Source organism: Ascaphus truei, chromosome 2, assembly GCF_040206685.1.
Source record: "Ascaphus truei isolate aAscTru1 chromosome 2, aAscTru1.hap1, whole genome shotgun sequence".
Lineage (NCBI taxonomy): Eukaryota > Metazoa > Chordata > Amphibia > Anura > Ascaphidae > Ascaphus > Ascaphus truei.
Window position 1 is genome coordinate 79,807,831 of NC_134484.1, and position 27,986 is coordinate 79,835,816.

The 27,986-nt window shown below is 42.4% G+C and overlaps 1 protein-coding gene across 5 annotated transcripts in view; it reads right to left on the reverse strand.

The window, feature by feature from the left end:
* WWP1 (WW domain containing E3 ubiquitin protein ligase 1) overlaps positions 1–27,986 on the reverse strand; it is a 133,332-nt gene that overhangs the window by 23,017 nt on the left and 82,329 nt on the right. For 4 of the 5 annotated variants that reach the window (XM_075582976.1, XM_075582978.1, XM_075582977.1 and 1 more), the window contains exons 3-9: positions 14,190–14,328; positions 12,469–12,593; positions 10,924–11,067; positions 10,757–10,826; positions 8,385–8,566; positions 5,853–6,177; positions 3,890–3,985 (exon numbers count right to left, since the gene is read on the reverse strand). In XM_075582976.1, the coding sequence (XP_075439091.1) occupies positions 3,890–3,985; positions 5,853–6,177; positions 8,385–8,566; positions 10,757–10,826; positions 10,924–11,067; positions 12,469–12,593; positions 14,190–14,328 (1,081 nt within the window). The remainder of the gene's footprint in view (positions 1–3,889; positions 3,986–5,852; positions 6,178–8,384; positions 8,567–10,756; positions 10,827–10,923; positions 11,068–12,468; positions 12,594–14,189; positions 14,329–27,986) is intronic. The other variant, XM_075582981.1, reaches the window with a different exon arrangement.

Genomic DNA, 27,986 nt, shown 5'->3' on the forward strand with positions numbered 1-27,986 from the left:
TTGCGCACAGCTTCGGTACAGATAGGGAGCTGGTATTGCTGTTCGGGGCGTGCTGACAGGCGCATGCGTGAGCTACCGTTTGCCTATTGAGCGATATGTACTTACTCGCGAGTGTACTTAAAGTGAGTGTCCTTAAACCGGGGTATGCCTGTATGCACACAGCCATAGCCTCTCCGACCTTAAACACATACTTCAATCTGACTTTTTGAGACTTGAAAATTGGATTTCCCAAAACAAACGTTTTTTAAACATTGACAAAACTGTAACAATGGTATTTGGGACCAAGGCTACATTTTTAAAGCTTCCAGTGACTAAGCTCCAGATCAGAACCAACGCTAATACCCCCCTAACTCCTGTTACTAGTTTTAAATACTTGAGTATATGGTTCGACTCCCATTTAACATTTGGGGTGCACATTGATACCCTGACATCCAAAACCTATGCCAAACTAGGTGTACTTTACAGGAACAAATCCTCCCTAAGTGCTGCTCAGAAAGCGCATCGCACAGTGATGTTAATGCCAATTATCGACTATGGGGACATTGTATACGGCTCAGCACCTCAAACCCACCTTAGCAAACTTGATACTCTCTACAATTCAGTATGCAGTTTTGTTCTCCAATGCAACTACAACACACATCACTGCGAAATGCTCAAAGAACTAGATTGGTCATCACTTGAGTCTAGGCGCAAAGTTCACTTTTCCTTTCTTGCCTTCAAATACTTTCTGGGCAAGTTACCCATCTATCTGAACAAGCTTTTCACCCCTAGCACATGCAGCACCTATCATCTGAGATCTGACTCCAAGAGACTGTTCATGGTCCCAAGGTTCAGCAAACTATCCGGTCGCTCCGCCTCCTCTTACCGTGCACCCCAAAACTGGAACAATTTACTGGAGACTCACAGCCGCCACCAGTCTAAATTCTTTCAAAACTAAGGCTGTCTCACATTGTAATATGGTCTGTAACTGTTATACTGTACGCCTATAATATATATTATCTCTAACTGTGGATGCAATGTCTTGTATATAATGTATACCCTGTTCACTTATGTAACTATGTATTTGTAACCATGTATTTGTCATCTTAACTCTATGTCCAGGACATACTTGAAAACGAGAGGCAACTCTCAATGTATTACTTCCTTGTAAAACATTTTTATAAATAAATAAAACAAGTCAGATTTTCAGGATATTCCTGCTTCAGCACAGGTGGCTGTCATTGAGCCAGCTGTGCTGAAGCAGGGATATCCTGAAAACCTGACCTGTTGGTGGCCCTTGAGGACTGGTGTTGGCCACCCCTGATGTGCATGTATTCTTTAGTCCATTCGTGAAGCATGGTGTTCATTGTTGGCACTATATAAATATACATGTGCATCTTTCCCTAGACCACAAGAGGTCACCACTTAACTATTTAAGTTGACATGACTTGTTCTGTTCATGAGCAAAGAATGGTATTTAGATTTACTGCAGCTTGTTAGTAAATGTAACTCTCCTAGCAACTTGTAGGCAAGGAAAGTAAAATTGTAGCTGTGAGCAAGAATTCATACAGTACTTCAATTGGTGTATTACCAGCCCCAGCTGGTATCTACAGTATGTTTCCTTCTCTGTTGACTTGAGCCAAATTTAGAAATGTTTAACATTTTGTAAAAGTAAAACGTAAAGATTTGGAAAAATGGCAAGATCCAGCCTCGTACCTCGGCTTTGGAGGTGGACCCAGTCCAGAAGTCTTTTATGACTTCAAAGGTTACAATTGAAACGGGTACTTAATCACCATTAAATCGTACCAACTACAGGACGAGGGTCTGCAATTGATGTGTTCTATCCCGCGTATATATGTATGTGTGTTTCATCCCACATGTACCTTTATCATCTCCTTTTACCTTCACTCTATAAATTAAAGGTTCCAAAGGACTACAAAGATGCAGATTAAAAGTGTCCATAATGACCCAGCAAACTCGACTTCTGCAAGGCAAATGTAAAGGAAAGCGGGTAGAAAGCTAAAGTCTCCTTTACAGATCGGGAAAGTCCCTGCCCCACATTTATATCAAAGCTCCCGACCAGCATATTCAGAGTAGATTTGAACTCTCTCTAGGGCAGGAGTGGCCAACTCAAATTCTCATGGGCCACCAACAGGACAGGTTTTCAGGATATCCCTGCTTCAGCACAGGTGGCTCAATGACTGAGTTTTGGAGTTGCCGCCGCAACCCTCGCCCCTGCCCTAGGGAATAAGTAATCACATTAAAAGCTGTAGCGAAGTGCTCTGACCTTTAAAAACGGCCAGGTTACCCTCCCATTTTTCTGTCATCTGTACCCATATGCTTCTAATAGGAACATCTGAAAAACTATTAATGTTGGCAGGTATTTTTACCATCTAAAAAAAAACCAAGGCACAGATTTCTGGAATCGGCATAAATATGTATGGATCACTGCCAATACCTTAAAAAGGTTTATGAAAAGCAATGAAAGCCCATCCAGCATCAAATAGGTTGAAATAGACTATATGGTTTTGGTGTGTTATGCTGCTTTGAAGACTTTAGTGCTAGACATATTATAAAGTGTCTTCTTGCACTGTATGGGTTAAGAAACCAATTGTCCAATAATAATCAAAATTAACCGAACTCTGCAAAGAATTCAATTATATTTCAGTATCTCTTATGCTTCTGTAGTGAAGAGTTCCAATAAGATTGTGGAGACAAGTAGATCTGTTTTTTTGCAGATTACGATATGTTTTATCGTACCAAGCGTAGAATTCAGGTCTTCCTTTAGCTCATGTATAGAACAAAAGACAAAAAGCCCCAGTGCTACATCCAACATGACATATTTTATAGTTAAATACTTATCTGTTTATCTTCTCATAAGCACGGGTCATTTACTTTAGCTCTTTGACCAAAGTATTTTAAGCCTACTACCACATCACGGTATGTCCCATCTGTAGGTCCTAACATTGCTGCACCTGCAAAAATCTATCATAACCTCTCTAATGGGGGGGAAGAGTGGTCCTGACATACTGCTCATTCACAAGTGCTTGGCAAGAACTGCAATTAAAAAAGGTGGGATGGGCTTGAAATCAGGGAGGAGGGGTAACAAACCTCCAAATTGTTTTATAGCTCATACTGCTCTAATCTGTCAATAGCTTGAATTTGAAATTGTTAATAGTTAAAGCAGTATAAAGAGAAAAGTGGCCATATTTCTTGTTCGTTCTCCATTATCTACACAGCTGGAGCACGCAGCCGGAACACCTACAGGTATCTCGTGAGTACTTTAGCACTAGTAGCTTGCAGTATGCACAGTATGAGTTTATTCCTTTTCTTATATTAAGTGAATTTACAATATTCACCCCAAGGCTAACTGTGTTAATAGGGTCTATTCCACCAAGAGACCGGTTCACCTGGCTGGTGTTCGACCCTAGAGCCCTTGTAATCACAATAATCACAATATATGCCAAAGGGTGGAATCATATTTAAAATCACCAAGCAGAAACCCTTTGGTACTAAACAAGAGGAGAACCCATGGATTTATCCTGAGAGCAGTGACCTTTTGATGCATGTTATAAATAATAAACACAGAGCTTTTTTGGATGCTCGGATATTTGACTAATTCTTGTTATTTTTTTTTTTTTTTAACAAAGTTCCCGATCCAGGTGTGACATGCAGTTGATCCTTAGTGGTTTAAGCGCTGAATCCTGAGATATTCTCTGTCGTATCCACTATACAAAATTGAACATGGTCACCAAGGTGAGCCCTTCTCTGGCTGCCAATATAAAAACCACCTGATGACATTGCAACTTCCAACTGAACGGCCCCAACGGCTATGTTGCTTTCCCCCGCCCACCCCCGTATATTTTAAACTGAAATTATTGCATCTATGATTTGATAAATTTGACCTTACCCAGGAGGTAAAGGCTGTGGACGTTCCCATGTTGTAGTTCTTGTGTTGTGATCAACGTAATAGGTTCTACCATGTGGATCCTTTCTTTGTTCCCATCTATAAATATGCAAATCATTAGTGGTGACATGTAAAATCTTATTGACAATTATAAGACTTTGTAATTTTGATAATTCAAAAATACATTATTAATGTATTTTGTGTTCTATTCAAATATTCGTTCGGTCAGCCTCAAGGAAAATATCGTACAATACATATACACATACACACACACACACACACGCACGCCGATTGCAGATTTTTTTTTTAACGTTTCCCAGATTAGCGATTAATTTACAATATTTTGTATGAAATCCAGGGGAAAGACAAGGATTCTGGGATGTGGCATCCAAATGAGAACATTAGCTGAGCATACTGTATTGAGAAAATTGGTGTGTGATTTCATGTCCATGCACTTTAACAGATTTGATAGTGTTTGATTTGCCTACTGCATTACACAATTTGTACAGCCAAGTCTAAAAAGTTCTGAATCAGTGATCCCAGTCAAAAACAGCTTTCCATTCTTAATGGACTCAACATTTTCAGCTTGGTCACTGAATCTGAATTGTGAAGCTATAATGGTTGAAACTAGAACGACTAGGTTACCCAGAATCCTTGTTTGCAGCTTAACCACTGTATTATGTGACAACGGGGTCAATGAGATGCTTTGGGGACCTGTGAAAGACATGCAGGGACATGCATGGGTTCTCTATCTTTGGCTACTGGGAGCTTTAAAATAAAAAGACCCTTAGCCTTGGCGAGGCTTCCTCAAAGATGGTAATCAGTTAATCAGTTCAGCGAAATGGGTACAAAGGTTATTTAAACTCTTGGAATTTCAACTTTTGAAGATTACTTTGATACGAAGGTACATTTGTGGGAATTTAGAATCTAATTAACTCCTCTAGTAATCTATTCAGAATAACCTGGCTATTTGTATGCTGAATTTACCTGACCGTGACAAATTCCAGAATAAAATGTTTCCCTGTTTCTTTCAATGCAGTTAAGGGTAAAGTGTTGATCTGAGGCACACATTCAAATGGTAAATGTATTCGCCAAAATAACTTGCTGAATGAAAAATCAGCTGAGAATGATCTCAGGTCAGGGGGATTACATTTAGGAAATTACAGAGGCTGGTTACGTTTTAGAATCTCATTACAAAAACTTTAGCTATATTCACATGTTGTTAACGATTTTACACCTGACGAAAGGAAGAAGTTAACAGTACAACCTAGGAGGAAATTCACTGACAACTTTGGAAGTATGAAATATTTAAAGTTTGGTTTCAAAGTAGGAGGTGAGACTAAACAGGCACAGATACCACGTAAAAGAAAAAGAATCATGTAAAAACATGCCTGAACATAAAAACTGAATTTCACTTTCTCAGAAATGTTATTGTTTTCAAACTGTGCATATTCAGGACTAGCTAAATTAAACACACTGATGTAAACTTTATCATGGCTACAGATAAGGGGAGAATAGTCAGAGATTGCTATCAGTGACATACGGAAGGAACACAGCATGCACGGTCCCCAGGGAATGTTGCACAGTAAGCTCCAAGGTGACAAACGCTTGAGAGTGAAGACACACATATAATTAAACACTAAGACTGAAAGGCGAGTTTACATTGATGTTGATCCAAATCATAGTAATCATGAACCTAATATCCATATTTATACCGGCCTTCGTTGTGAAGCTTAGATGTGAAGATAGATTAGGGCTACCTGTTATTTACAAATCATTCAGTGCTCTTATAATGACAGTACATTAAAATTACCAGCATTACAACATGCCAATTGCAACATATGATGTGATCCCGAGAGGAGAGTCGGACAGATTTCTCTGCACTGCAGGTGCTGCTGGAAAAGATGTGACAGCACTCTGCTCTGTGATCATTAGCAGACTACAAAAACAAAATATATCCGCATACCCAGTTGGCAAAGGCTCTGCAGTGGTGCTGGGCTGCTGTGTTACAGGATCCACAGATGCAGAAGAAGATTCCCTTGGTTTTGCTGCTTCAGGGCTTGTGCTGCCAGCAGCAGAAGAGGAGACAGAGTCTGTAGCCCTTACTTGATCAGACGCAGCGTTGGCACTGCTGTTTGCTGCAGATGTGCTGCTATCTAAAGTATTAGTTGCCTGTACGCCTGCTGTATCGTTAGTATTGTCCGTGCAGTCTGATACGGAGACTCCTGCAGGAGCTGCTAAAGCTTCATGGGAAGATGTGCTATTTGCTTCAGACGCAGCAGTGCCATTAACTGAAAATGAACAAGAATCAATTTCAGAAATGGACCAGAATACATTAATTATATACTTTAAAAAAAAAAGAGAAATGTTAAAGGATGATTTTTCTTGTTGTCAGGGAGGAGAGAAAGTACAGTTTGTTTTCATATCAAAATTAATATTGTAGCTACTGTATACAAAACAGGCAAACATTCTAATGAATTGCAGGCGCTATATAAATAAAGGTACACATACATTTAAACCATAACCACTGAAGTATTGTAGTATATGTTGTGTCATTTTGTATTTTGCGCTGGCCTTTCTGTTTTTGTTTATACATTGAAACCATGATTCGGTTTGAGACTTTGGGCACTAAAGGAGTTTAATTACCATCAGGTAATTCACCTCCAGGAGAGCAGTGTGATTAAATGGTCTGACAAAGGGCATGGATGTTAACCTGACTCTTGCAAAGCCCTATTCCCACTACAACCATATAATGTAAAGCTTGTTAAAATAAATTGGTTACAGTATAATTGCAAATGTCTCCATCATCTTCATAAATACTACAAGCTCTTTCCCACCATTCCCCTAAGTGCAGGCAGCAAGAGCGCCGATCAGAAGCAGGGAAAAGCTCTGAACAGTATCGACCAAGCCAGAACAAGGGCAGAGGGGACAGGCTGCTATCCACAGGACAATAGTTACTCTGTTCCGCAGCACAAGGCTTGTGGGAACCTAGGAGAGAAAGAATGCCTTACATAATCTATACAAAAAAACTAAACAAGGAATATGTTTATCCGTCCCAATTACCTATTTTTTTAAATATTTTTATTATTTAGTGTAACTGTAATGAACAGCATGACACGCAGTTTGGCACCTTTGAAACCCCCATAAAGAGATACAGCAGAAAGCCCCCATAAAGAGATACAGCAGAAAGCCCCATTGGGCTGCTATGTGAAGCACTGGTTTGTGACCTAGTGCTCACCGAAACCATGAAGTGGATATCCCACACATCATATAAATATATTTGTAAATAATAATCGCATTCGGCTTTCTTACAAAAAATAATAATAAATCACCCCCACAAAGTCCTATTGTTCATGGGTACTGTGGAATTCTTCCCTTCTTCCAGTTGTTTGGTCAATTGCTTTTAACAAAGTAGCCAAAAGAATTTCAGAAAATAGAAAATTGACCTGTGTCGTTATTTTTTTTTGTCAAGTGACATTACATTTAACCCATTACATACATTACTACCACTTTGACCAAAGGCTGGACTGTCCACTTTCTACAGCGTTAGTCAGTTGTAATTGCCATATAGTTTAAAACCACATTAAAATTTACATTTTTTCCCAAGTCTTTGAAGTATGCTATAATACACATGAATTATGGCATGTCTCACTGTAATGCAAAGAAAGATCAAAGAAGCAAACCATTTGCCCGCTTGACTGCATAATTAAACATATAAAGTCAAGAAGTAATGTCATTTTGCTTCTGTTGCTCGATTTCCGTTCAAACTAAAATTTTAATATGAAAGTAACTCTTGTAACCAGTGAAATAGAGATAACTCTTCCTCATGATAAGGACTCAACTTTCAAGAATCCGGAGCAATTAACCCTTTATTGATGATATGACTATGGTATAGCAGGTGTTTGTATTAAAAACAGTCAACTTGTGTAACAATGTCACACGCTTACTTCTCGTGCGGTTTATTTGGCCTTGAAATGTTCAGGTTTCAATACTTCTTACGCGGAAATGCCAATGTGCGCTTGTGAGTTTAGGTTTTCTGTTCTTGGAAGTAAGCGGGAGTTGCACATTTGCCGACTTATACGCTTGGTCTATCTGGAGTTCTATATGATATTGTAAATCAATCAGTCATCTGTCATTACGGTACAATAAGAAGAACTTCTTTCATAGCAGAAGAGGCCTGTGACAAAAAAAAAATGAGCAGTGTCCTTCAGGCCTGAGGGGATCAACAGGCCTTTAAATGTGAGACATCCAAAGCTCGTTGTAAATTAAGATCCTCTGGCTCATGGTCTTGTGACAGAAACTTGTTTGTATGCCAAGATATTTTTATTACACAAATGCCACCTCAAAAGAAAATGTTCCTATATTGATTATACTGCTAGCAATGATTTGATCAACAGCACTTTTTATGTAGGTGTCAAAAGCATTACTATTGTAACAGGCAGAAGAAGGAGTTTTTTTTTTTTGTTATCTTGTTGTCAAATGAATAATCTGTGCTTACCAGTTCCATTGCCAGCCGGGGCAGCAAGCGGATTTGGTGCTGGTGTATTTTGGGGTCTGGCTGCAACGTGAGACGGGGAGCGAGCGTCGTCTCCATTTGCTATTTGTGTATTAAAGGCATTCTGCTCTGTGTGGCTGGATGGTATTTCACTAGCTGGTTCATTGGGAACATCACCGGTAGATCTTCAAACGGCATACAAAAGAAAGTTAATCATTTACAGCACGTGACATGTAAACAAGCAGCAAGTGAAAAATGAGATTCAGAAACATACGATTTATCCCAGTTTACGGCATTTTAAACACTTTAGCTGCCACAGGGACCACCAAGTCCCTGCAATCCACTGCAGAAGCACAGCAGACCCCTTCTGGCAGCAACAGGGTTTTACATCATGTTTTCATGCATCACCATTGATCACACTCAACTATCCGATTGAGATACATTTGTTTTTTGGACTTTATGGATTGAAATTAAATAACTGTATATTAGCTTTGAGTTCTTCCACGTTACAATGTTCAATGTTGACCTGCCCTTGTATTGCTGAAAATTCTCATACTATAGTCTGGAATGGATTCAACTGCTATGCAATGTCTTGTTTCCGTCCCAAGCTTAAACATGTACACACCATGCTTTAGACATACTTACAAGACAAGGGAATAGAACATTTTCTTGCATACAACATCCAGTTTTCTTCAGGACTAATATAGTGTATATATAGAATACAACACCCTTGCTATGTAATTATTAGCAAATGGGGAATCCAATGGAGGGGAAAAAAAACCATCGGTGCACAGGAAATATAGCAGAGCCTGAATGTGAAGCTCCGAGAATAAAAAAAACATTTATTATGCTCTATGTGCAAACATGTAGGTACAGGCAAGTCCTGACGCGTTTCACACCTGTGAAAGCGCCTACAAAGTAGAAAACAAGTTTAATATAGCATCAAGCCAACACGAATAAAAATGGAATCTCCTAAGCGTTTCACGCCGTAGCTGGCGCTTTATCTTACCTACATGTTTGCTCAGAGGAGCATAATAAAATGTTTTTTTTATTATTTTTTATTCTCGGAGCTTCACGCCCAGCCTCTGCTATTTTTGCTGTGCACTGCTTGCCATCACTCATTGGCAGAGAGCAGGCAACTCGGGAATCATCCTACGGACCTTCAATTTTCTTGTGTTCATTTTCTATATTTTATCACAAGCACCGAGCCAATGGGATATTTTACTTGTTTGGTGGGACCTTTAGGGATGATGTGGTGAAGGTGGGACGGACGACCAGCATCACAGCGGGTCTCCCATCATCGCCCCCCCATCCTCCCTTTCTCTAAGGTCACACTACAGCACATAGATCTCCACGTTCATGGGCCATTCTCTTGCCTGTTCTCATGGACTATATATAGTATAGGTTCCTGCCGTGTTTCCACGGTTAGCCATTTTTTCAATCACATGAGCGGCTACTGCCAAGGTTTTTCATTGCACCAGATACAGGAATGGTTTTTGGCCTCCATCTCAAACTATGTAATTATTACACCATATGTTCGTTACCCCAAAAAAAAGTGCTTTACACACATCTCATGCTAAGCTAGTTATCCTTTTATTTGCATACATGCATCAGCTGAGCAACTGGATTTGCAAAAAACAACTTGGCTAGCACAAACATACAGCTCACCCCCGTTATAGCGCGATCCGTTACAACGCGAATCCGCTTATAACGCGATGCAAGCGTGGCTCCCAATTTTCATATTTATGAATACTTTACAACACGATTATTGATATCTTAAATACTTTATTGTACAATGCATACAATTGTACATTATTTCTAACGCGATCCGCTTATAACGCGATGTGTTTCTTTGGACCATAAGAAGAGCGTTATAAGGGGGTTGAGCTGTAGTACTTTCTATGTTCTGTCACTCTCCTCACCACTCGAACGGCTTCGTGCAAGAGTCACGCAAGGCAGGTCATAATGCTGTCAGCAAAACCAATGCATGTGGAATGACATCAACCTGATCTACAGCTAAAACTGTAGTTTGATCACATGCTTATGATGCTCAAAGACATTTGTGGCTGTGGTCCGTGCTCAGTCTTACAGATGAGATTCTAATGCATATACACTGTACTCAATCCAGATAAACGCACTTAAGTATCACACTTTTGCAGGCATGTTTACTGTTGCTCAGAAGCCTTTTTATACATGTACAAGTACAGACCGAGTGCTGCAGCAGTTTATTTATAACTAAACAATTCTTTGAAGGTGGCACTTATTTGATGACATATGCAAGACGCGAAAATGTTGAACACAAAATCAGAATTTGGTGCACGATACATACCAGCAACACGAATGTCATAATTGGGACAAAAACAATGATACCATACCCTGTTCTAGCCTCTGAAGAGGGTTCTTCTCCATTTTCACGGATAGCATCACCGTTTTGCTGGATTTCTGCTAAACATACAGAAAGAGACTGCAATGTAAATCCTTTCTTTGTTAACAAAGAAAACAGAATGAACCTTAGTCCGATACTCTTCGAGATGTAACTTACTGGCTGCAGAGGCTGCTGAACTGCAAGTTGTGAGTAATTCAGGTTCTACAATCAAACCGTCTAAAATGACTGTGAGCTCGCCGGTCTGTACAGTGCCATGTTTACCATCCAAGGAAAGTTTTAATTGCTCTTTTACCTTTTTCACTGCAAGAAAAGACAAAATGTTAGTGCTGATCTCCAAGGAACAGTCAAAATTCACTTCTCTGGATTACAGCACAAAAAAGAAAATCTAAACACTCCTTAGTGGATTGCACGTCTGATACCATAAGGCATGCAGGTCACTTTCCTAATTAAGTGTCTTATTCAAAACTTCTGGAATAAAGTAGTATGATACAGTATGAAGACAGTCATAATTATTGGCGATGCCACGACCTAAAGTCTGCTGTTGTATATACAGTACGGTGACCAGACGTCCCTTTTATTTTCCAGGATTGCGGTGTCTTGTTGACTTTTTAAAAAGTTTCAAAAACGTCCCGTTTTTTCTTGCCTATCCGGCGCACGTGCAATCGGCTCTTGCCAGCCGCGCATGGGCGATCGGTGTGGGTCGTGTGCGCACGTGCAACAGTTGTCCCGGGTTTTAATGGGGAAAAAATGGTCACCCTAATATAACATACATTTCCTCCTTCACGGATGCATAAGCACCACATGTGTGAGAAAAACCTCGTCATTAAATATGCACCTCGAGAAAAAGAAAATAAATAAATAGTTAGAGGGGAGGAGAATGCAGTGTTACTGTAATGTCTTATTTCCATGCCATCTGTGATAATGAGAACAGCCGACTTCTGCTTTGGGAAAGTGTACAAAAGCAGTTTTATTACTACTGTGTATAATACATTACTGTGTATTATTACAATGTATTACTGTTTGGTTTCTTTATTACTGCTCTGTTCCGCTATGTATGTTAGAGCAAAATATCTCCTACTATTTTCAGTGTAATTCATAATATTAACACCCCATAAATTCATATTACAGTGTTTCCAAACATATTCAGGACAAATGTTCAATGTTTTTTTTATGCTTACAGTATACTTTTGATATGTTAAGGCCACCATCACTTTGTTTTTACCCTTACACTATATGGGGCAGGGTAGTCACTTTTATTTACTCCACATAACTTGTGTTATGTCTGGTTATACCCACATACCAGCTGCACATTGCAAAGCCAATATAACCTGCCTCAGACTGATGAGACCCAAAAGGGTGAAAAAGCTGTCTGAGTAGGTTTACTGGCTATGCATCTTAACCAAGGCTGTGCTAAAACAGGCATAAGCTCATAGAGCTCCATTTTAAAATGGATAAGAAGTGAAAGATGGCACACTGTGCTCATTTGCATGTCATTACCCAGAATCCCTGGCTGCACTGTTTGCTAAATGATAATGGGGAAAGAAAGTTGCAGACATGCAAAACGTGCAAATGCACCCACAAGCGCTATTTTTATTTGCCTTTTTTTTTTTTACCCTTTTAAACATATACAGTAGGTTTAAACATATACACTTTTCTGTAAATATATTTGTAAATCTCCAGCAGCCTCTTGTTATGACTTACATTTTCTATTATGCGTTTCCAAGGCTTCTTTTAAGTTTACAATGGTTTTCCCAAGCAATGCATCAGCTTTCAAAGTATGGTGGCTCCAAACCTTAAATTCAAGTGTAGTTTGTGGCGTTACATTCCTGTACACAAAAACAAAATGACGTTCATTTCTAAGGTTTCCTTTCACATTATTTAAGGAGAAAGCAAATAAACAAGTATTAACTTTATAACATCAAAACAAATCTAGGCAGACCTATTTGGTTCTCAAAAGCTCATACCTAATACTTGCATTATTTGTGTGTGGGTCCAGTTTAAAGATATTGCAGGAAGGAATGTAGAGGACGACACTGTGGTTTTGCAGAAACAATTTAATTAAGCCAAAGAAAACCAATGTTTCGAATGCTACATGCAACCTTTATCTAGGTGTAGACATAGTCCCCAAGACCACAGTGCCCTCCTCCTCTACATTTCTTATTGCATGTTCTTGTATGGCAGCGGTGCACAAACTTTTCAGCCAGCGCCCCCCTGGCTGCTCTCCCCCTCCTTACCTTGTCTTCAGCGTCAAACGACGCTGTGGGGTCATGTGATGTCACCTTGCCATGGCAATGTGACCCCTGCAGCGTCATTTGACGCAGCGTTGCCATAGTGACGCGTCGCCCAAAACAACGCAAGGGAAGTTACAAAGGCCTCACGCTATCCCCCGGCATTTAATTTAAACCGCCGGAAAAATCCGTCCCCCGTGGAAAAATCTTGTGCGTCCCCCCCCCCTAGCTTTATGGGACCGTCCACGAAGGCCCCTTTGAGCAGGATCACATTATCTAATAGCAGGTGTGCTTGGGGAACCCTCATTTTGTTATCAAGTTTATAGATATTACCATAAAAAAAAAACATTTAGAAATGAATTTATATACGGAATCCTGGATATACAGGAAGCTGAGCCGCAAAGTAAGATTTAAAAAAGAAAAAAATCTAAATGAAGGCTGCTTTTAAACTGCGGGAGTTGTGCTCAAATCAACCAGGGACAGAAGTCACCAAACCGCTACTTGCAGGGGACTGTGTTACTATGCAAAAGCTTTTTTTCTAACAGAATTCTGCATCTTAACCAGTCTCAATGGCTTTAAAAATAAAATGCACAAGAAATAGCAGTGCTGCACACCAAATATTGAAATCAAAAAGAGCTAAATACTTGCAGTTTTGTACCGGTGCTCCTGGTTCAGGGAAAACCTGTCTAAAGAGATCCTGAGCATAGAGATAACATAGATGATCCAAGGCACTACGGATTTTCTAAATGATTTATTGTGTCAAAAAAGCACACAGCACGACTTTGACATACTCAGAGGTCATTCTCAAGTAGGTCGAAACGTCGGGCTGTGTGCTTTTTTTGACACAATAAATTTGTTTTAAAAAAAAAATCCTTATTTTGTTTAAAAAGTAAGGCTTGCTTTTAAGAAGAACTCTTGATTTTGCGTGACCAAAATATTTAGAGACTATATAACAAAATAGTAAAAAAATAAAACAACACTGATTAGTGTTCAGTGTTTTCATTATTTGTTTTTAAATCATAATTTATGTAAAAAGTCTTACAGCTCTCAATTATATATATATATATATATATATATATATATATATATATATATATTAAAAAAAAAAAAAAAAAAAAACCCTGATGCACAAACCTCACACGTTACACCAAAAAAAAAAACAATCACTAAATCATAAGAAAAAACCCTACGTACACAGTCAGCTGTTCCTCCCATTTTGGATTGCTTGAACTACTGGATTTTGCAGTCTTCCTAATTTCTCCATCAACAGCCAGCTCTGTATAAACTGTAGTTCCAAACCAATTTTTCTTCCTTTTCAGTTTGGCACAGGACACTAACAAAAAGAAAGGAATAGATAAAACACAGAATTAGTTCCACCAATGTACTTCCAGTTACATCTCCTGTCGCTCAAAGTGTCCCTGTTCCTTAGGGAAGCGACTCCTCTCGCAATTGATGCATTTATCCCCATTTGTATCAAGTTTCCCAGTATTACTAGCAATTCCCTGTACATTTGGTGATGGTGATATATATATATATTTCCTCATTGCAAACCAGACAAAACAATGTGGCCACAGAGCAAGAGACAGATATTACACACTACTTGAGAGATTAAAAAAATGGCAATACATATTGCACTCTATGGGGATTATTCGTACAAGCCCATGAAATTTACTTGAATGACAGATACTGCAACATATGAATGCAACCGTCTACTATTTTGTACTTATAGCGTCATACCTGAATGACGCACTTTACTGAGAACATACAAGATGCAACATTTGAAAATATGAAGAAAAAACAGTGTTCCACATTCGTGAAATTCAGGCGACTGGCTGCCCTGCTTTTTGACTACCTGCCTCTGTCTGCTATCATCCCGATTCCTGTGCCCAGCAAAGAAAGGTTCCCGGAGGTCAAGGGAACATGCCCAAGTGCTTCCACACCTGCCCTCTACGATCAGAGGGAGTTCGGAAAAAAATATACAAATCAAAAGAACTAATAAAAACATAATATTACATAAAAAGTAAACATTTCTTTTACCAGGAGCGAACGGCCGAGCGCCCCAGGATCCATCATACACATCCCTTGGCACACGGAGGGGCAACATGCTACAACAGAGTGGCAGTGAGGGGACTAGAGTGTGCAACGACCCCCAAACATTACCCCTCACTGCTCCACACACAAACCGCTATCAAGGTAAGTGGGAAGATATCAGGCCCCTTTGCTCATCCCCCATGCACGAGCGCAGACATATCCTGCCTGCAGTTGCCCTTAAACTGCCTAGAGCAGGGCTGCAAACATAAGGCCTGCGGCTCGAACGCCTCCAACCGGCCTACAGACCAGGACCAGTAGCATCTTTATATGTCTCTCGCTGGAACCTGAGGGGAGAGAGCTGGCGTCGGGAAGTGGCTTGTGCTGTCTCTTAGGCTGAGTTTATAGTAATCGCTACAGCAACGCAACTGCGTGACGTCACCGTCGCCATTGCGATTGTTGCACTTGCTGCAGGAGACCTCAAAAGGGCAACAGGGGGCGTGGCCCGTGACGTCACACAAGCGGTTCGCCTCATTGGCTGAACCGCTCAAATGATGCTGACGTCACGCTACCTTCACTGGCCAAAGACAAATCCTTGGCTTCAGCGATTTCGGTCGCCATGTCACTGCGCAGCGCGTTGCGTTTGTGCCCACTATGGGAACCCGCGACGGACTTCAAGTACTTGTGACGGCGCTGTGCGCCGTGGCCAGTACTATAAGCGCAGCCTTAGACCTTCCAAGCTGCTACTGCCCTTCACTGCAGCAGAAACTATCGCCAAGCTTGCTGGGCCAATAGTAGTGCCCAGTTAGCCTCTGTGAGCGATCCTTCTAGAGCGTGTCTCAGTTCCTGAGAAGGTGCGCTGCTTCATCCACTCTGCTCTGATCTCGCTTCAAACCGAGATCACACGCTCTCCGTGGCGGATTTTCGAAAATCCGCCGGCCCTAGGCATTTACATATGCCCGCCACCTCCTTTCTGTCACCCTCCTCCTCCTTCCGATTTGCATCGTCAAATGACGAGGCGGACAGTACTAAAGCGACGACACATAGCGTCTTGTTGCCATGGTAACGCGGCGGCATGGCGGCATTTGACGCAGCCTAATGGGCCCAATGGGAAATCTGCCACTGCTCGCTCTACTCCTCTGGCAGCACAGTCCCATAATCCGGATGGTAAGAGTGTGCAGAGAGGGGAAGTTAGAGGAGAAAGGCGCAGCGGGTGGGAGAGGGGGGGGGGGGGTGGAGGAAGAGCCAGAAAGGCACAGCGGGTGGGAGGGGGTGGGGAGGAAGAGCCAGAAAGGCAGCATGAGGGCAGAGTGAGAGGGCAGAGAAAAAGGGGGAACATGTAGAGAAGCAGTTCAGAGGCATGTGGGGGAGAAGCGGGTGAGGAGAGTAGCATGTGGGGGGAGAAGCTGGCAAGGATGGGAACATACATCTAACATGCAACCATCCTACTATGTATTATTTGCATATTCTGAAAATGGATTGTATGTATAGCCCGAATGAGGTATAATGACATCTAAATCAGGCCCATCATATGCAGAGAGTCTGACACCCCTGGCCTAATCTCCTACCTAGATGTTCCGGGACCCATGGAGATCAGAAACACGCTCGCTGCAGCATGCCTGTGGAAACCAGAGTAGCCTTTGCTGGGAGTCGAAGGGAGTAAGAGTATAGTTTCGGCTGGTCACGATTGGGTTCCGACCCTCCGCAGCGTGGCCTGTGCTCCCAGCTGCTATCTACCTGCCGGCTTCCTCACCACCCAGCTTTCAATTCATGAGAGAACCGACACAGGAACTATGAAGGTAAATGGAGTTGCTGGGGTCTCGGATGTGGAGGTTGGGTGGGCAAAAGGCTCCCTTCCCTGCTAGTGCCCACAGCTGACATTTAAAAAAAAAGAAAAACTAATTTAGTTGGAATCTACGGTTGTCTTAGAAAACTCATCACCATTTGAATCTTGTCTGGTCATTATTCTCTCTCTGTCCATATTCACTATGGATGTGCATATTCTACTCAAATTCTGTATTCCTCCAACAACAACAAAAAGGAAAGCATTTGAAAGGCAAGAGAGCTTACAATTTACACACTATCAATAATAATATACTATCAAAATAAATATGTATACAAATAAGTACACTGATTTTATTGTAGGAAAACAGTCAGACTTATCTTTCTTTTTATTAAACTGATAATACGCAAAATCACCAGATTGCATGAAAAGGGAAAAATATACATAGATCTTCTAGGCAGTGATTCACGTCTTTATCTGGTACTCACTTCACTCTAATTTATTCAGCTATATAGTAAACCAGTGGTTTCCAACCTTTATTTGTTTAAAGAATCCTAAGTGATATTCAGAGGAACCCCAACCCTGTGATCAGATGTATTCTAAATTCTTCTGGATTTGGTACATTTTTCAAATGACCTGAAAATTGCAGGGAACCCTTCAGAGATGCCCGGGGAACCCAAGAGTTCCTAGGAACCCCGGTTGAAAAACACTGTAGTAAAGACTTACATACATGGTTCACTATGAAAAAAATAAAAGGATTGGAGCCAAGTAATTTCTGTGTACTTCTGACATGCAGACACAAGCGCTCTAGTGGAAGCTGCTGCTTTTACTGTTGCGGTTTTAATCTTGATCAGGAGTAGCCAACTCCTGTCCTCAAGGGCCAGCAACATGTCTGTTAAGGATACTAAAGCAGGGATATCCTTAAAACCTAACCTGTTTGTAGCTCGATGACAAGAGTTCTCCACCCTTGGTATAAAACATGGGTGCGCAAACTGTGGTGCGCAGAATTTTCTGGGGGGAGTGGGGGGCGGCAGTTGAAGAGCCCCTGCGCTCTTCCCCCAGGCATATAAATTAAATGCCGAGGGAAGAGCGAGGCCTCTGCAACATCCCATACCTGCTCTGAGACGGCTCTTCAGTGACGTGTCGCAATGACAACGCGGCGGGGTTAAATGGCAACACGTCACATGACGTTGTGACATCATATGACGCGTGAAACCTGAGAGCATGTAAAGAGTGGGGGCGCAGGCAAGGGAGAGTGCGAACTGAAATGGTGGCGAAACAAAAAGTTATTCTTTCCCTCTTCTCTTGAAGTTTGGCAACTTGAGTATCAAATCTTAATATGATTGCTGCCAGTCTGCAGTCAGTAAGGTTTCCTAATCCTGAAATTGAATTTAAGAAATGACACTACTTCAACCAGCCTAATAAATCTGACTCAGACAAATATCCTAAAACCAACTAACTTGATGCTTTCCACAGCTTCTTCCATCAAGGATAGCTGTATGCGTCAGTTACATTTTGTTTAGACCAGGGGTGCGCAAATTATTGGCTCTGCCCCCCCCCCCGCCGCTCGCGCTCAACCCTACCTTGTTTTCCGGAGTCAAATGATGCCGCGGGGTCATGTGACGTTTGACGCCGCGTTGCCATGGTGATGCATCACCACGCTTCTGAATGCCGGTAAGTTGAGAGTTCCAGAGTCCTCACGCGATGCCCCGGCATGAAATGCCTTGGGGAAGAGCGCGGGGCCTCTGCAACCGCCTGCGCCCCCCCCCCCCCCCCCAGGAAAATCTCCCCCAGTTTGCGCACCTCTTGTTTAGACTGTATGAAACAAAATACAAGTTTCACATATAACCGTGTGCATTTACAAACCCTTCTCACTTTATCCCAGCAATATAACTGCAAAATCTGTTTAACTGCTTTCAGATTAAAGCCTTAAATCCGAACAGAAAAAGCACAAAAATAAGCATTACATAATATACAAAAAGCTGCATTATAGCGGCTACACTAATGAAAGCAGCAATCCCACCTACTTTTTTTTTTTTTTTCTGTTTCCTTGTTTAAACACAGAAATTGAGTGAGCGAGGCCTCCGGAGCTGGACCGAGCTATTTTTAGATACATACCAGTTGAGTGGTCAGTGTTTTCCTCCCTTTAGTGAAATCAAAGCGGATGCCAAATCTTGCTGGTCCGGCGAGCCAATAGGAATCCGCACAGTTATCGGAGGGATGACGTCAAAGCATCTCAGACCATTTAAGGGGCTTATTCTATATCCGCCATAGGGGCCGATCCCGTTCCCTATTGAAGGCCAAGAACTCCGGTAACTAAACTGGTATATCTGGAACCTGGGAGCTAAAAATAGTGTGGTTTAATTTCAAATGCCCTGCCTTTAATGTAAAAAATAAATAAATATACAAAATTGTTGGGATTGCTGCATTAATACAGTAACACAAAATTAATTGTAAAGAAAGCAGAGTTTTGCAGTGACTATCAATTGTATGTGCCGATTCTCAATTGCCCATGAAGGTTTTGCCATCTCAAACCAACATACAGTATACTATTGGTATATTGTCCCGATAAAGTATAGCTTGCTCCATATATTAAAACTTACAGGTATACAAAAAATCCTACGAGTGTCTCAAAAAACAAAGTTAAAGGCATGACCAAGAACACAAGGAGCCATCACCAAGATAAGATTTCATAACGCTTTTCAAACTTCAATAACCATTCTGTGAACATGAACGAAGAAGTTATATTATACATGAATGTACTGAAAAACCCCAGGAAAGGGTCATTTTCTCTCCCAATCATCTCATGTGTCACATCATTCCGCCCACACTCAACCTCTGCCTTAGCTATGCCAACTACTCGTGTCTGTAGCTGTAATGCAGGTCAGGGGGGAATAGATTTTCATATTTTTTTTATAACCGTTTACAAACTGTTAATCTTCACGATTTACTGTCGTGCTACATTTACATTAAGTTGTAAATATATATATATATATATATATATATATATATATATATACACTGTATATATTCAATTTACCGACATTGCATGGACAGTTAAAGATAATATATGTTATGGGCGTATGTAACAGCTACAGACCAGATTAAAATGAGACAGCTGAAGTCTTGAAAGAATTTAGCCTGGTACTGGCTTTGAAAGTCTCTGGTAGGTGCTTCCAGTCGTGAGCCATATTGTCAGTATAGACATGTATGCACTGCAATTAAAAGGTATGCACTTACAAAAATGCTGTTGCAAGGGTATGGTATTCGAGGTTTTGGTTTAAGGCCTAAAACTGGAAAGGGCATTACATTTATCTAAAAAGCAAGGCTAGGAACGCAACACAATAAACTGTTTAATGTATGTCTAATATCACATATCTTGCTCTGATTAGACAGTAAATTGCTATTGCATGCGGTCGGTTGCCAGGGACGTGATCGGGCCGTTGCTAAGGCCGCGGTCGCGTCGCTACGGTCCCGGCGGCTAGTGAAGAGGGCGCCGCCATTGAGGAGAGACTCGCACATGCGCAGTGATCGCGCAGGCGCAGGTAAGGCCCCAGAGTTAGGGAGAAGTCGCGCGAGTGTAGGGAGAGGCCAGGGAACAGTGAGGCAGCCCCAGATAGCCTGCGCATGTGCAGGAAAGCGCATAGAAAGCCCGCGAAGCCCTAGCCTACCAGGGAAGGCTCTGAGCAGGGACTACGAGTCCCATGAGCCTCTGCACGCACCACGTGATGCCAGGGAGCCAATAGGGCTTAGGATGACTTGGCAGAAGAGAAGAGATACATTGTTTGGGCTGCAGCTACGCAGTCAGTTGGAGTCCGGGAGCTGTGAGGGAAGGAAAGGTGCGGGGAGTGAGTGCAGCTCCTGCACCCAGATAGGTACCCACACCCCAGGTAGGCCCCAACTCCCCATTAAGTTAGTGGGTCTGGAGAGGGGCTATAGCTGTTCTAGTCACCTTGAGGTAGCGCTAGGGGTAGGATGCCTGAAGGGATAGCCTGTTAACGAGGTCAGGAATTCTGGAGAGGATCTGCACTAGGCTAGCCAACAGTAGGTAGACGCCCAAGATAGGGACGCTGCCCTTAGTGTAGTGCTGTCATTGTCAGTGCCGTGAGGTCTGACAGGCAGGCACCTTGTTGCTCAGCACTTTGGCTGCGAGCATCCAGTGGGTCACAGCTTGTTGCTGCTGGCGCTGGGATAAGTTGAGTAGTAGTCAATACTTTGAAGAGTTAAGGGGGTGGGACAGGTTATTAACCCCTGTAAATCCCTAGGAGTTTCCCCAAAGCCATTACAGGTTGCTGTGCTGTAGGGACGGCCTATAGTATAGCGCGTGTCACGTAGTGCTGTAGAGAAAGGTCCTATGTTAGGAATCCTGTCACAGTAGGGTAGATTAGCTAGGGACACAGCGGACGCTGCGGTTCCTGCTAAGAGGTTCGGATCCAAGTTGGGGTCCGCAGAGACTGTTTTGAGGTTGGGATCGCCCCTGGCGGTCCGCGTGCAAGGAGACCGGTTGGCGATCACATGACGCCATCCTACGACTGATCCTTTGTGAAGTCCTTGCAGGCCCGAGTGCAGGAGCACTCGGCAGGTACTCTATACGTGCACCAACAAAGATCATAACATTCTGTTAACACATAGTGGCAGCGCTGACCACGGGACAAAGGGGGTTGGGCTGTGGGCACTGTGGGGATGTTATATGGTGGTGATGTTATGAGTACAATTGTGATGTATTGTTATCGTTTATTCATTCAGTAAATCTGTTATCCATAATACTGGTGTATGTGGTTTCTGGGTGGGTTCCTATGTTAGGGTCATTCTACATTTCCATAGAATCCTACATAGGTGGAGGCGCTGAAATCGAGACCGTTCCAGAGGATTCACCCCAGGCTCTCACTAGCGGAGGCTCAGGCCTCCTATGAGCCTGCAGGTATATGCACCACACCTGGTAACAATATATGTTCCTTGCACCCACAATATATTTGCGATTGGGGGGGGAATACCCGTTACACCTATAATATATCATACTGCTCCCTTGTAGCTATTAATTCAAGCTCTCCCATTCAGTCAGGCTTCTTGCATTAGCAAGCATGCATTAAAGGGGTTTCCAGTCTGTACTATTGTTATATTATCTACTCCTGCCTTTCTAATTTAGTCTTTAGACCCAAGGTAGGCAACCACAAGTGGTGAATTGGCTATGAAAGTGTGCTGTATTTGAGTTTGTTAGCTCCCACAGTAAAATAAACTTTTTCCTGACGGCGTGTGCTGGTTTCTGCTTTATGAATGAGTCAACGAAGTGAACCAGCAGCAGGTTATAGTGCTGAGGTGAGTAAAGCAGACAAAGTGTGTGTTTTAAATGTTCGATTGAGCAACCTAATTTCTCAATTTTCACATGGTGTGGCGATTTTCACTTCTCATTCACCATACCTGTGGCTACATTGAAAAATAGGTTGTCCACCTCTGGTTTAGACGTTTACTAGAATCATCTGTATATAATGTGGGTGTCTCCCTGCTTGCCCAACTCAATCTTTCCCCTACAGCACTCCTATGACGCCTAGCTTTTTCTCCATTCTCTCCTATTCGGTCTAGTCCAGGGGTGTGCAAACATTTTAAGTCCCGTCCCCCCTGCCTCTTACCTACTCTCGGGCATCTCATCACTATGGTGTCATGTGAGGTCATGGCAACGCGACATTGCAGCATCGTGTGACGTTGCGTTGCCATTTGATATTGCGTCGTCAAGAGAAGCCAGAGAGAAGGTAAGAGGCAGTTACAGAGGCCCAGCGCTTTCCCCTGGTAATCAATTTAAATGTTGTGGGGAAGAGCGCAGGGACTCTCTAAGCGCGGCTTCCCCCGCACCTCGGGGGCACCCCCTGGTCTAGTTCATTACTTCATGCTTATCCCTCCTCCTTCCTAGTTAATCCTTTGGCTGTTAATTGCCAACAGTTATTATAGTTCGATGAACAACTCCTCCCGTCTCCACCATGAAACTCCTACCAAACAAGTCAAAGAATTCCTAAAGAATGCTGGAAAGTTTCCAATTTTGATATTTTCCAACCTAAGGACTCTGAAGGGGTTATTGTGCGACATTGTTATTTGTTGCACCTCAAAGATAGGTAATCAAAATGTATTCACTTTTCCTGCATGTCAAGAAACCAATGACGAAAACAGAGCAGTCAAGTATAAGATCAGTAAAATCCAATCCAAACGTGTAATATTTCCAAGCATTGGCAAAAAAAAAAAAAAAAAAAATTTTTTTTTTTACAGAAGTTCATTCTTTTTTTTAAATAAAAACTATCAATCCTCTACCTTGAATTAGTAAGTATTCCTGCCACACGTGGTAAACCGGAAAACCAACAACACGGCAAAATATTTTACGGTCTAATCTCAATACCTTTGACGAAGTATGTAGCAGAGCACAGCAAAAGTGACATCCAATCTTGGTAAGAATGAAAAAATCCCCAAACTTGATAAAGTGCCTTTGCACGAAACGCGTAGGTGCGTTATATTAGTCCTATTGCTGTGAGCCTGCAATAAAACTGATCTGCCTATTTGGAGCTTGCTTGGGAATTTTTTCATTCTTACCAAGATTGGATGTCACTATTGCTGTGCTCTGCTACATTCTGTACTTAGTCTCTGGATTTCTACCACAACAGATTGCACGCTGTGGATGCCGCAAGCTGGCAGGTAATGGGCCATAGTGCCCTGATATAAGTCCTGTCAGCAGACTTAATCTGCTATATATACCTATTACCTTGAGTTGGGACATATATTTGTGTGTCATTATTTGTGGATGTCAGGTGGACACCACTAGGCACTTCTCACCAAGGGCACGCTAATTATGTTTCATTTTTGTCTATCATCCTAATAACATCTGGACTGATATATATATTTTATCTTCAAGTTCAACACAGAGCCTTATGTGATTTTTTTGAGCTCCACCCTCTCCACCCTCTCCACCCTCTCCACCCTCTCCACCCTCTCCACCCTCTCCACCCTCTCCACCCTCTCCACCCTCTCCACCCTCTCCACCCTCTCCACCCTCTCCACCCTCTCCACCCTCTCCACACTCTCCACACTCTCCACACTCTCCACACTCTCCACACTCTCCACACTCTCCACACTCTCCACACTCTCCACACTCTCCACACTCTCCACACTCTCCACACTCTCCACACTCTCCACACTCTCCACACTCTCCACACTCTCCACACTCTCCACACTCTCCACACTCTCCACACTCTCCACACTCTCCACACTCTCCACACAAATGATGTGAAACAACACCAGATGAGAGATTAATGTTAACAAATTAAAATATTTGGTATGTCTATTGTCTGGTTTTTACAGTACAGAATATCTGGAGAACTGCTGTCTTCAGCATAAAGAGAAACAGGAAAATACATAGCAAGCCGATAAAAGCCGTGGTGCATTCCTGCTGCGCATCACTCCATTCTGCAGCAGATGGAGAACAGTGGGGAAAGGGTAAGCTTGGCTCTGATGGGGGAATTATTTGCTTTGACCTGTTGGCATAGCAGAGGAAGAAACGCCATCATTTGCCAAGAGGAAGTAATGATTTTACCAATAAGAGCCTTCTAAAAAATAATAATCATGTTTGCTCTAAGTTTTAATATGGCATTTTCCTAAGACATTTGACTAAATGCTTCAAATGTAGGTCTAATGCTTAACCCCATCAGTGCTGAAAGAGTTTGCAAAGCGTGATACATATTGCATGCACTCTTGTTACATAAGGTCCTTTATAAAGGTGCAGCTTAAGACCCTGTGGAATGAGGTAAGATCCCAGATGGTGAGTGGATTGAGCGAGTAGCTGACTAAGCAGTACCTACCTCATCAAGAATAATGTATTGATGTAATTAGATTGTAAGCTTTTCGGGCAGGAACTCCTTTTCCTAAATGTTACCTTGATGTCTCAAGCGCCTGTTCCCATTATGTGCTATATTATTACATCATTGTCACGTGTATTACTGCTGTGAAGCGCTATGTACATGGATGGCGCTATATAAGGATATACAGTTGTGTGAAAAAGAAAGTATGCCCTTTTTGAATTCTATGGTTTTACATATCAGGACATAATAACAATCATCTGTTCCTTGGCAGGTCTTAAAATTAGTTAAATACAACCTCAGATTAACAACACATGACATATTACACCGTGTCATGATTTAACAAAAATAAAGCCAAAATGGAGAAGCCATGTGTGAAAAACGAAGTACACCTTATGATTTAATAGCTTGTAGAACCACCTTTAGCAGCAATAACTTGAAGTAATCGTTTTCTATGTGACTTTATCAGTCTCTCACATCGTTGTGGAGGAATTTTGGCCCACTCTTCTTTACAACGTTGCTTCAGCTCATTGAGGTTTGTGGGCATTTGTTCATGCACAGCTCTCTTAATGTCCAGCCAGAGCATTTCAATCGGGTTGAGGTCTGGACCAGGTTCCGCTGGTTCTCACTAACCGGAGCTCCCTATCTTTAAGGCCATCTTTCTGTAGTGAATGGAATCTATCTGGGGCCTAGGGGCAGATTTGGGGCCTAGTCCGGGAGCTTGGTTGCTCCCCGGACACTACCTTCTTCTTCCCTGGCTCCGGATCCACTGCCGTCACTCCCCCTGCACCGCGGAGATCTAGTCCCCTGAAATGGCCGCTCCATCTCTCACTAATGGCCACGCCCGCCTGATTGGCTGTGACAGCCCATGTGACCTATCCCCACCGCGGGGCTTCTGGGAGTTGTACTCCCACTATTTCATATAGCCAGGATATCCCCTACGGAGGTTAGAGAGACACCCCGCTACATACACAACACATACCAAATAATACTGGCGCAAACCAATAAATCAAAAGTCTACACGTATATCTAAAAAAAATGTCCATTACGTATTCATATTAATTGGTTGGAACAGATTCTCCACACATTTATAATGTTGGTACTATTGGAAAACAAATCAGATGTTTTGCAAAGCACTCATCGATACTACTCTAAGTCCTCGGCCATGCTCCCTGCTAGCGTGCTGAGGCGCGCTGAGGCGCAGGGAAAGCGGGTGCTTTCCCTGGCCTTGCGGTTGCTTACCGCACGCGCTGTTAGCGGGCCGTCCGGGGGCGGGCGCGTCACTGGCCGGGGGCGGGCCAGTGACGTCACGGAGCTGGTTCGCCCTCATTGGGCGAACCGCTCACGTGACCAGCCTGTCGCGCCGGCAAGCGGGGGAATTTTAAATTCCCCTAAGACCTGCGCTTCCGCAAGCGTGCGGAAGCGCAGGTGAGCCCCTACTAAAGCCGCTCTAATTGCGGCTGTAGGGGCTCAGTGCTGAGCGGGAGCGCGCCTCAGCACGCTTCCGCCAGCAAGTGGTAAACATGGCCGAGGCCTAAGGCCGCGTCCGTGCTTAAGAGCGACCGCACGATAAAATATTTACATAATTTATCACAAGGCTAACTATACAATTGTAATATTTTGAGACTGCTACTTGTGAATTTGGTAAAACAATGAATCTCTTCCAGAACAACATAAAAGCCTAGGATTGTAATCACACTTCACATACTGTATACAGGAGCTGCAATAAAAGTAACATTCTCTAGAAAGTGATCTCTTTAGCTGCCATTTTAACTGTTCTTGTATACAGTAATTAAGTGTTCAACAGCTCTGCAAATTTAGGCCCAAAATCCTAACTGCGAAAAGCTCACTGAACATCACAATGTATAACACACACTGCTTTCATTAGTGGCTAGTTATCTCCAATTTATCTGAATAAAACTGCCACAGCAGTACTACATTTGCAGTGATTAGGGCCAAGATATAAACAATATATTTAAAAAGCAACATGGGCGTGTGGGCTAAGGTGGGGGATGGGAGAAGAGGCGTGGGTAAGGTGAAACGTGGATGGCTGTGTGGGCACAAAGAGGGGGGTCTGTGTGGGTTACAAAGAGGGGTCTTGGAGGATACGGGGGGATTGGGCGCTTTGTGGGCACAGGGGAGGGGGGAAGAGCGTCGACAAGTGAGTTTTTGTTACCTTGACTGGTGCATGCTGGGATACATCCAGGGCTGGAAAATATATCACCAAGACCAGTTAAGTGGCAGCAGATTTTCAGTATGAAAATACACTATGTAATTGAGGATTTTTAGTGTTCACCACGGCCACTAAACATGAAACAGCAGTTACTGAAGCAGTTACCCTCAGTGACATGCAGCAAAGGAACAAGGGACAGGGGTGGATGGTCAAAAAAAGGGTGGCAGCCACTCTGCCTAAAAAGATCAATGTAGAACTCAGATTTAGTTTGAAAACATTCTGGACCTTCTGGGCTTTCAGAAAAGTGACACCTTTTTCAAATGTGGGTGTAAAATACAAATATGTGCTTCTGCACACATTAAACCTAACATAATACATGGGTATTTGTTTGGGGGACTCGGGCTGTAGCGGCCTTTATATGTGATGTTCTTCTGCTGGAACAGTACAAACCAGCCTTCCCCTCCCAGCGCCTGTCTACACCAGGAGGAGAGGAGGAAAGGTAATAGAAAGGAATAGCCCATTCAGCAATATCATAAATGCCCTTTGTTCTCATATGGTCATAAAAGAAAATGGCAGCCGCCTGCTAATTAAAAAGTTAGATCAGTCTTATTTTAAATATAATTTTATACAGCTCGTGGCAAATCTGGTTCAAAGGGCCAGGGTAGTTTATGTTGTTCCACATTACATTAGTTCACCATGGCTGGGTTCATTTTTTTATTTTTGTTTTTTTCCAAATTTCAAACATCTAAAAACTCATTAAACTATAAAAATAGTCAGGATTTTAATAACAATTTCCAATTAGAACATGCGATTTGCAATGCATTGTTTACCCCTTTGGCAGTGAATGAAATTAAGTGAGGAACATGAACCTTGATAGAATAATCAGAAATGTGCAACCTGACTCCCAATAAGAGCCGACCTCCTTCAATCTTTATGTAGCTTAGTGCCCTGGCTATGTTTTTCCCCGGCCCCAACATTATAAGTCCTGATAGGAACAGGCAGTGTTAGGGTTAAGCTCCTGCACATGGGCCTAGCATGTGAGTTACATATTGGATAGATACAGTGTTATTATATCCAGGTGTGAGTGTCTTGCCTGGGAGGGTACGAACTGGGTCACATGTAGACCTGCCCAGTTATTGGGCAGGGTTACAAACCACTCCCCAGGTATAAGAGTT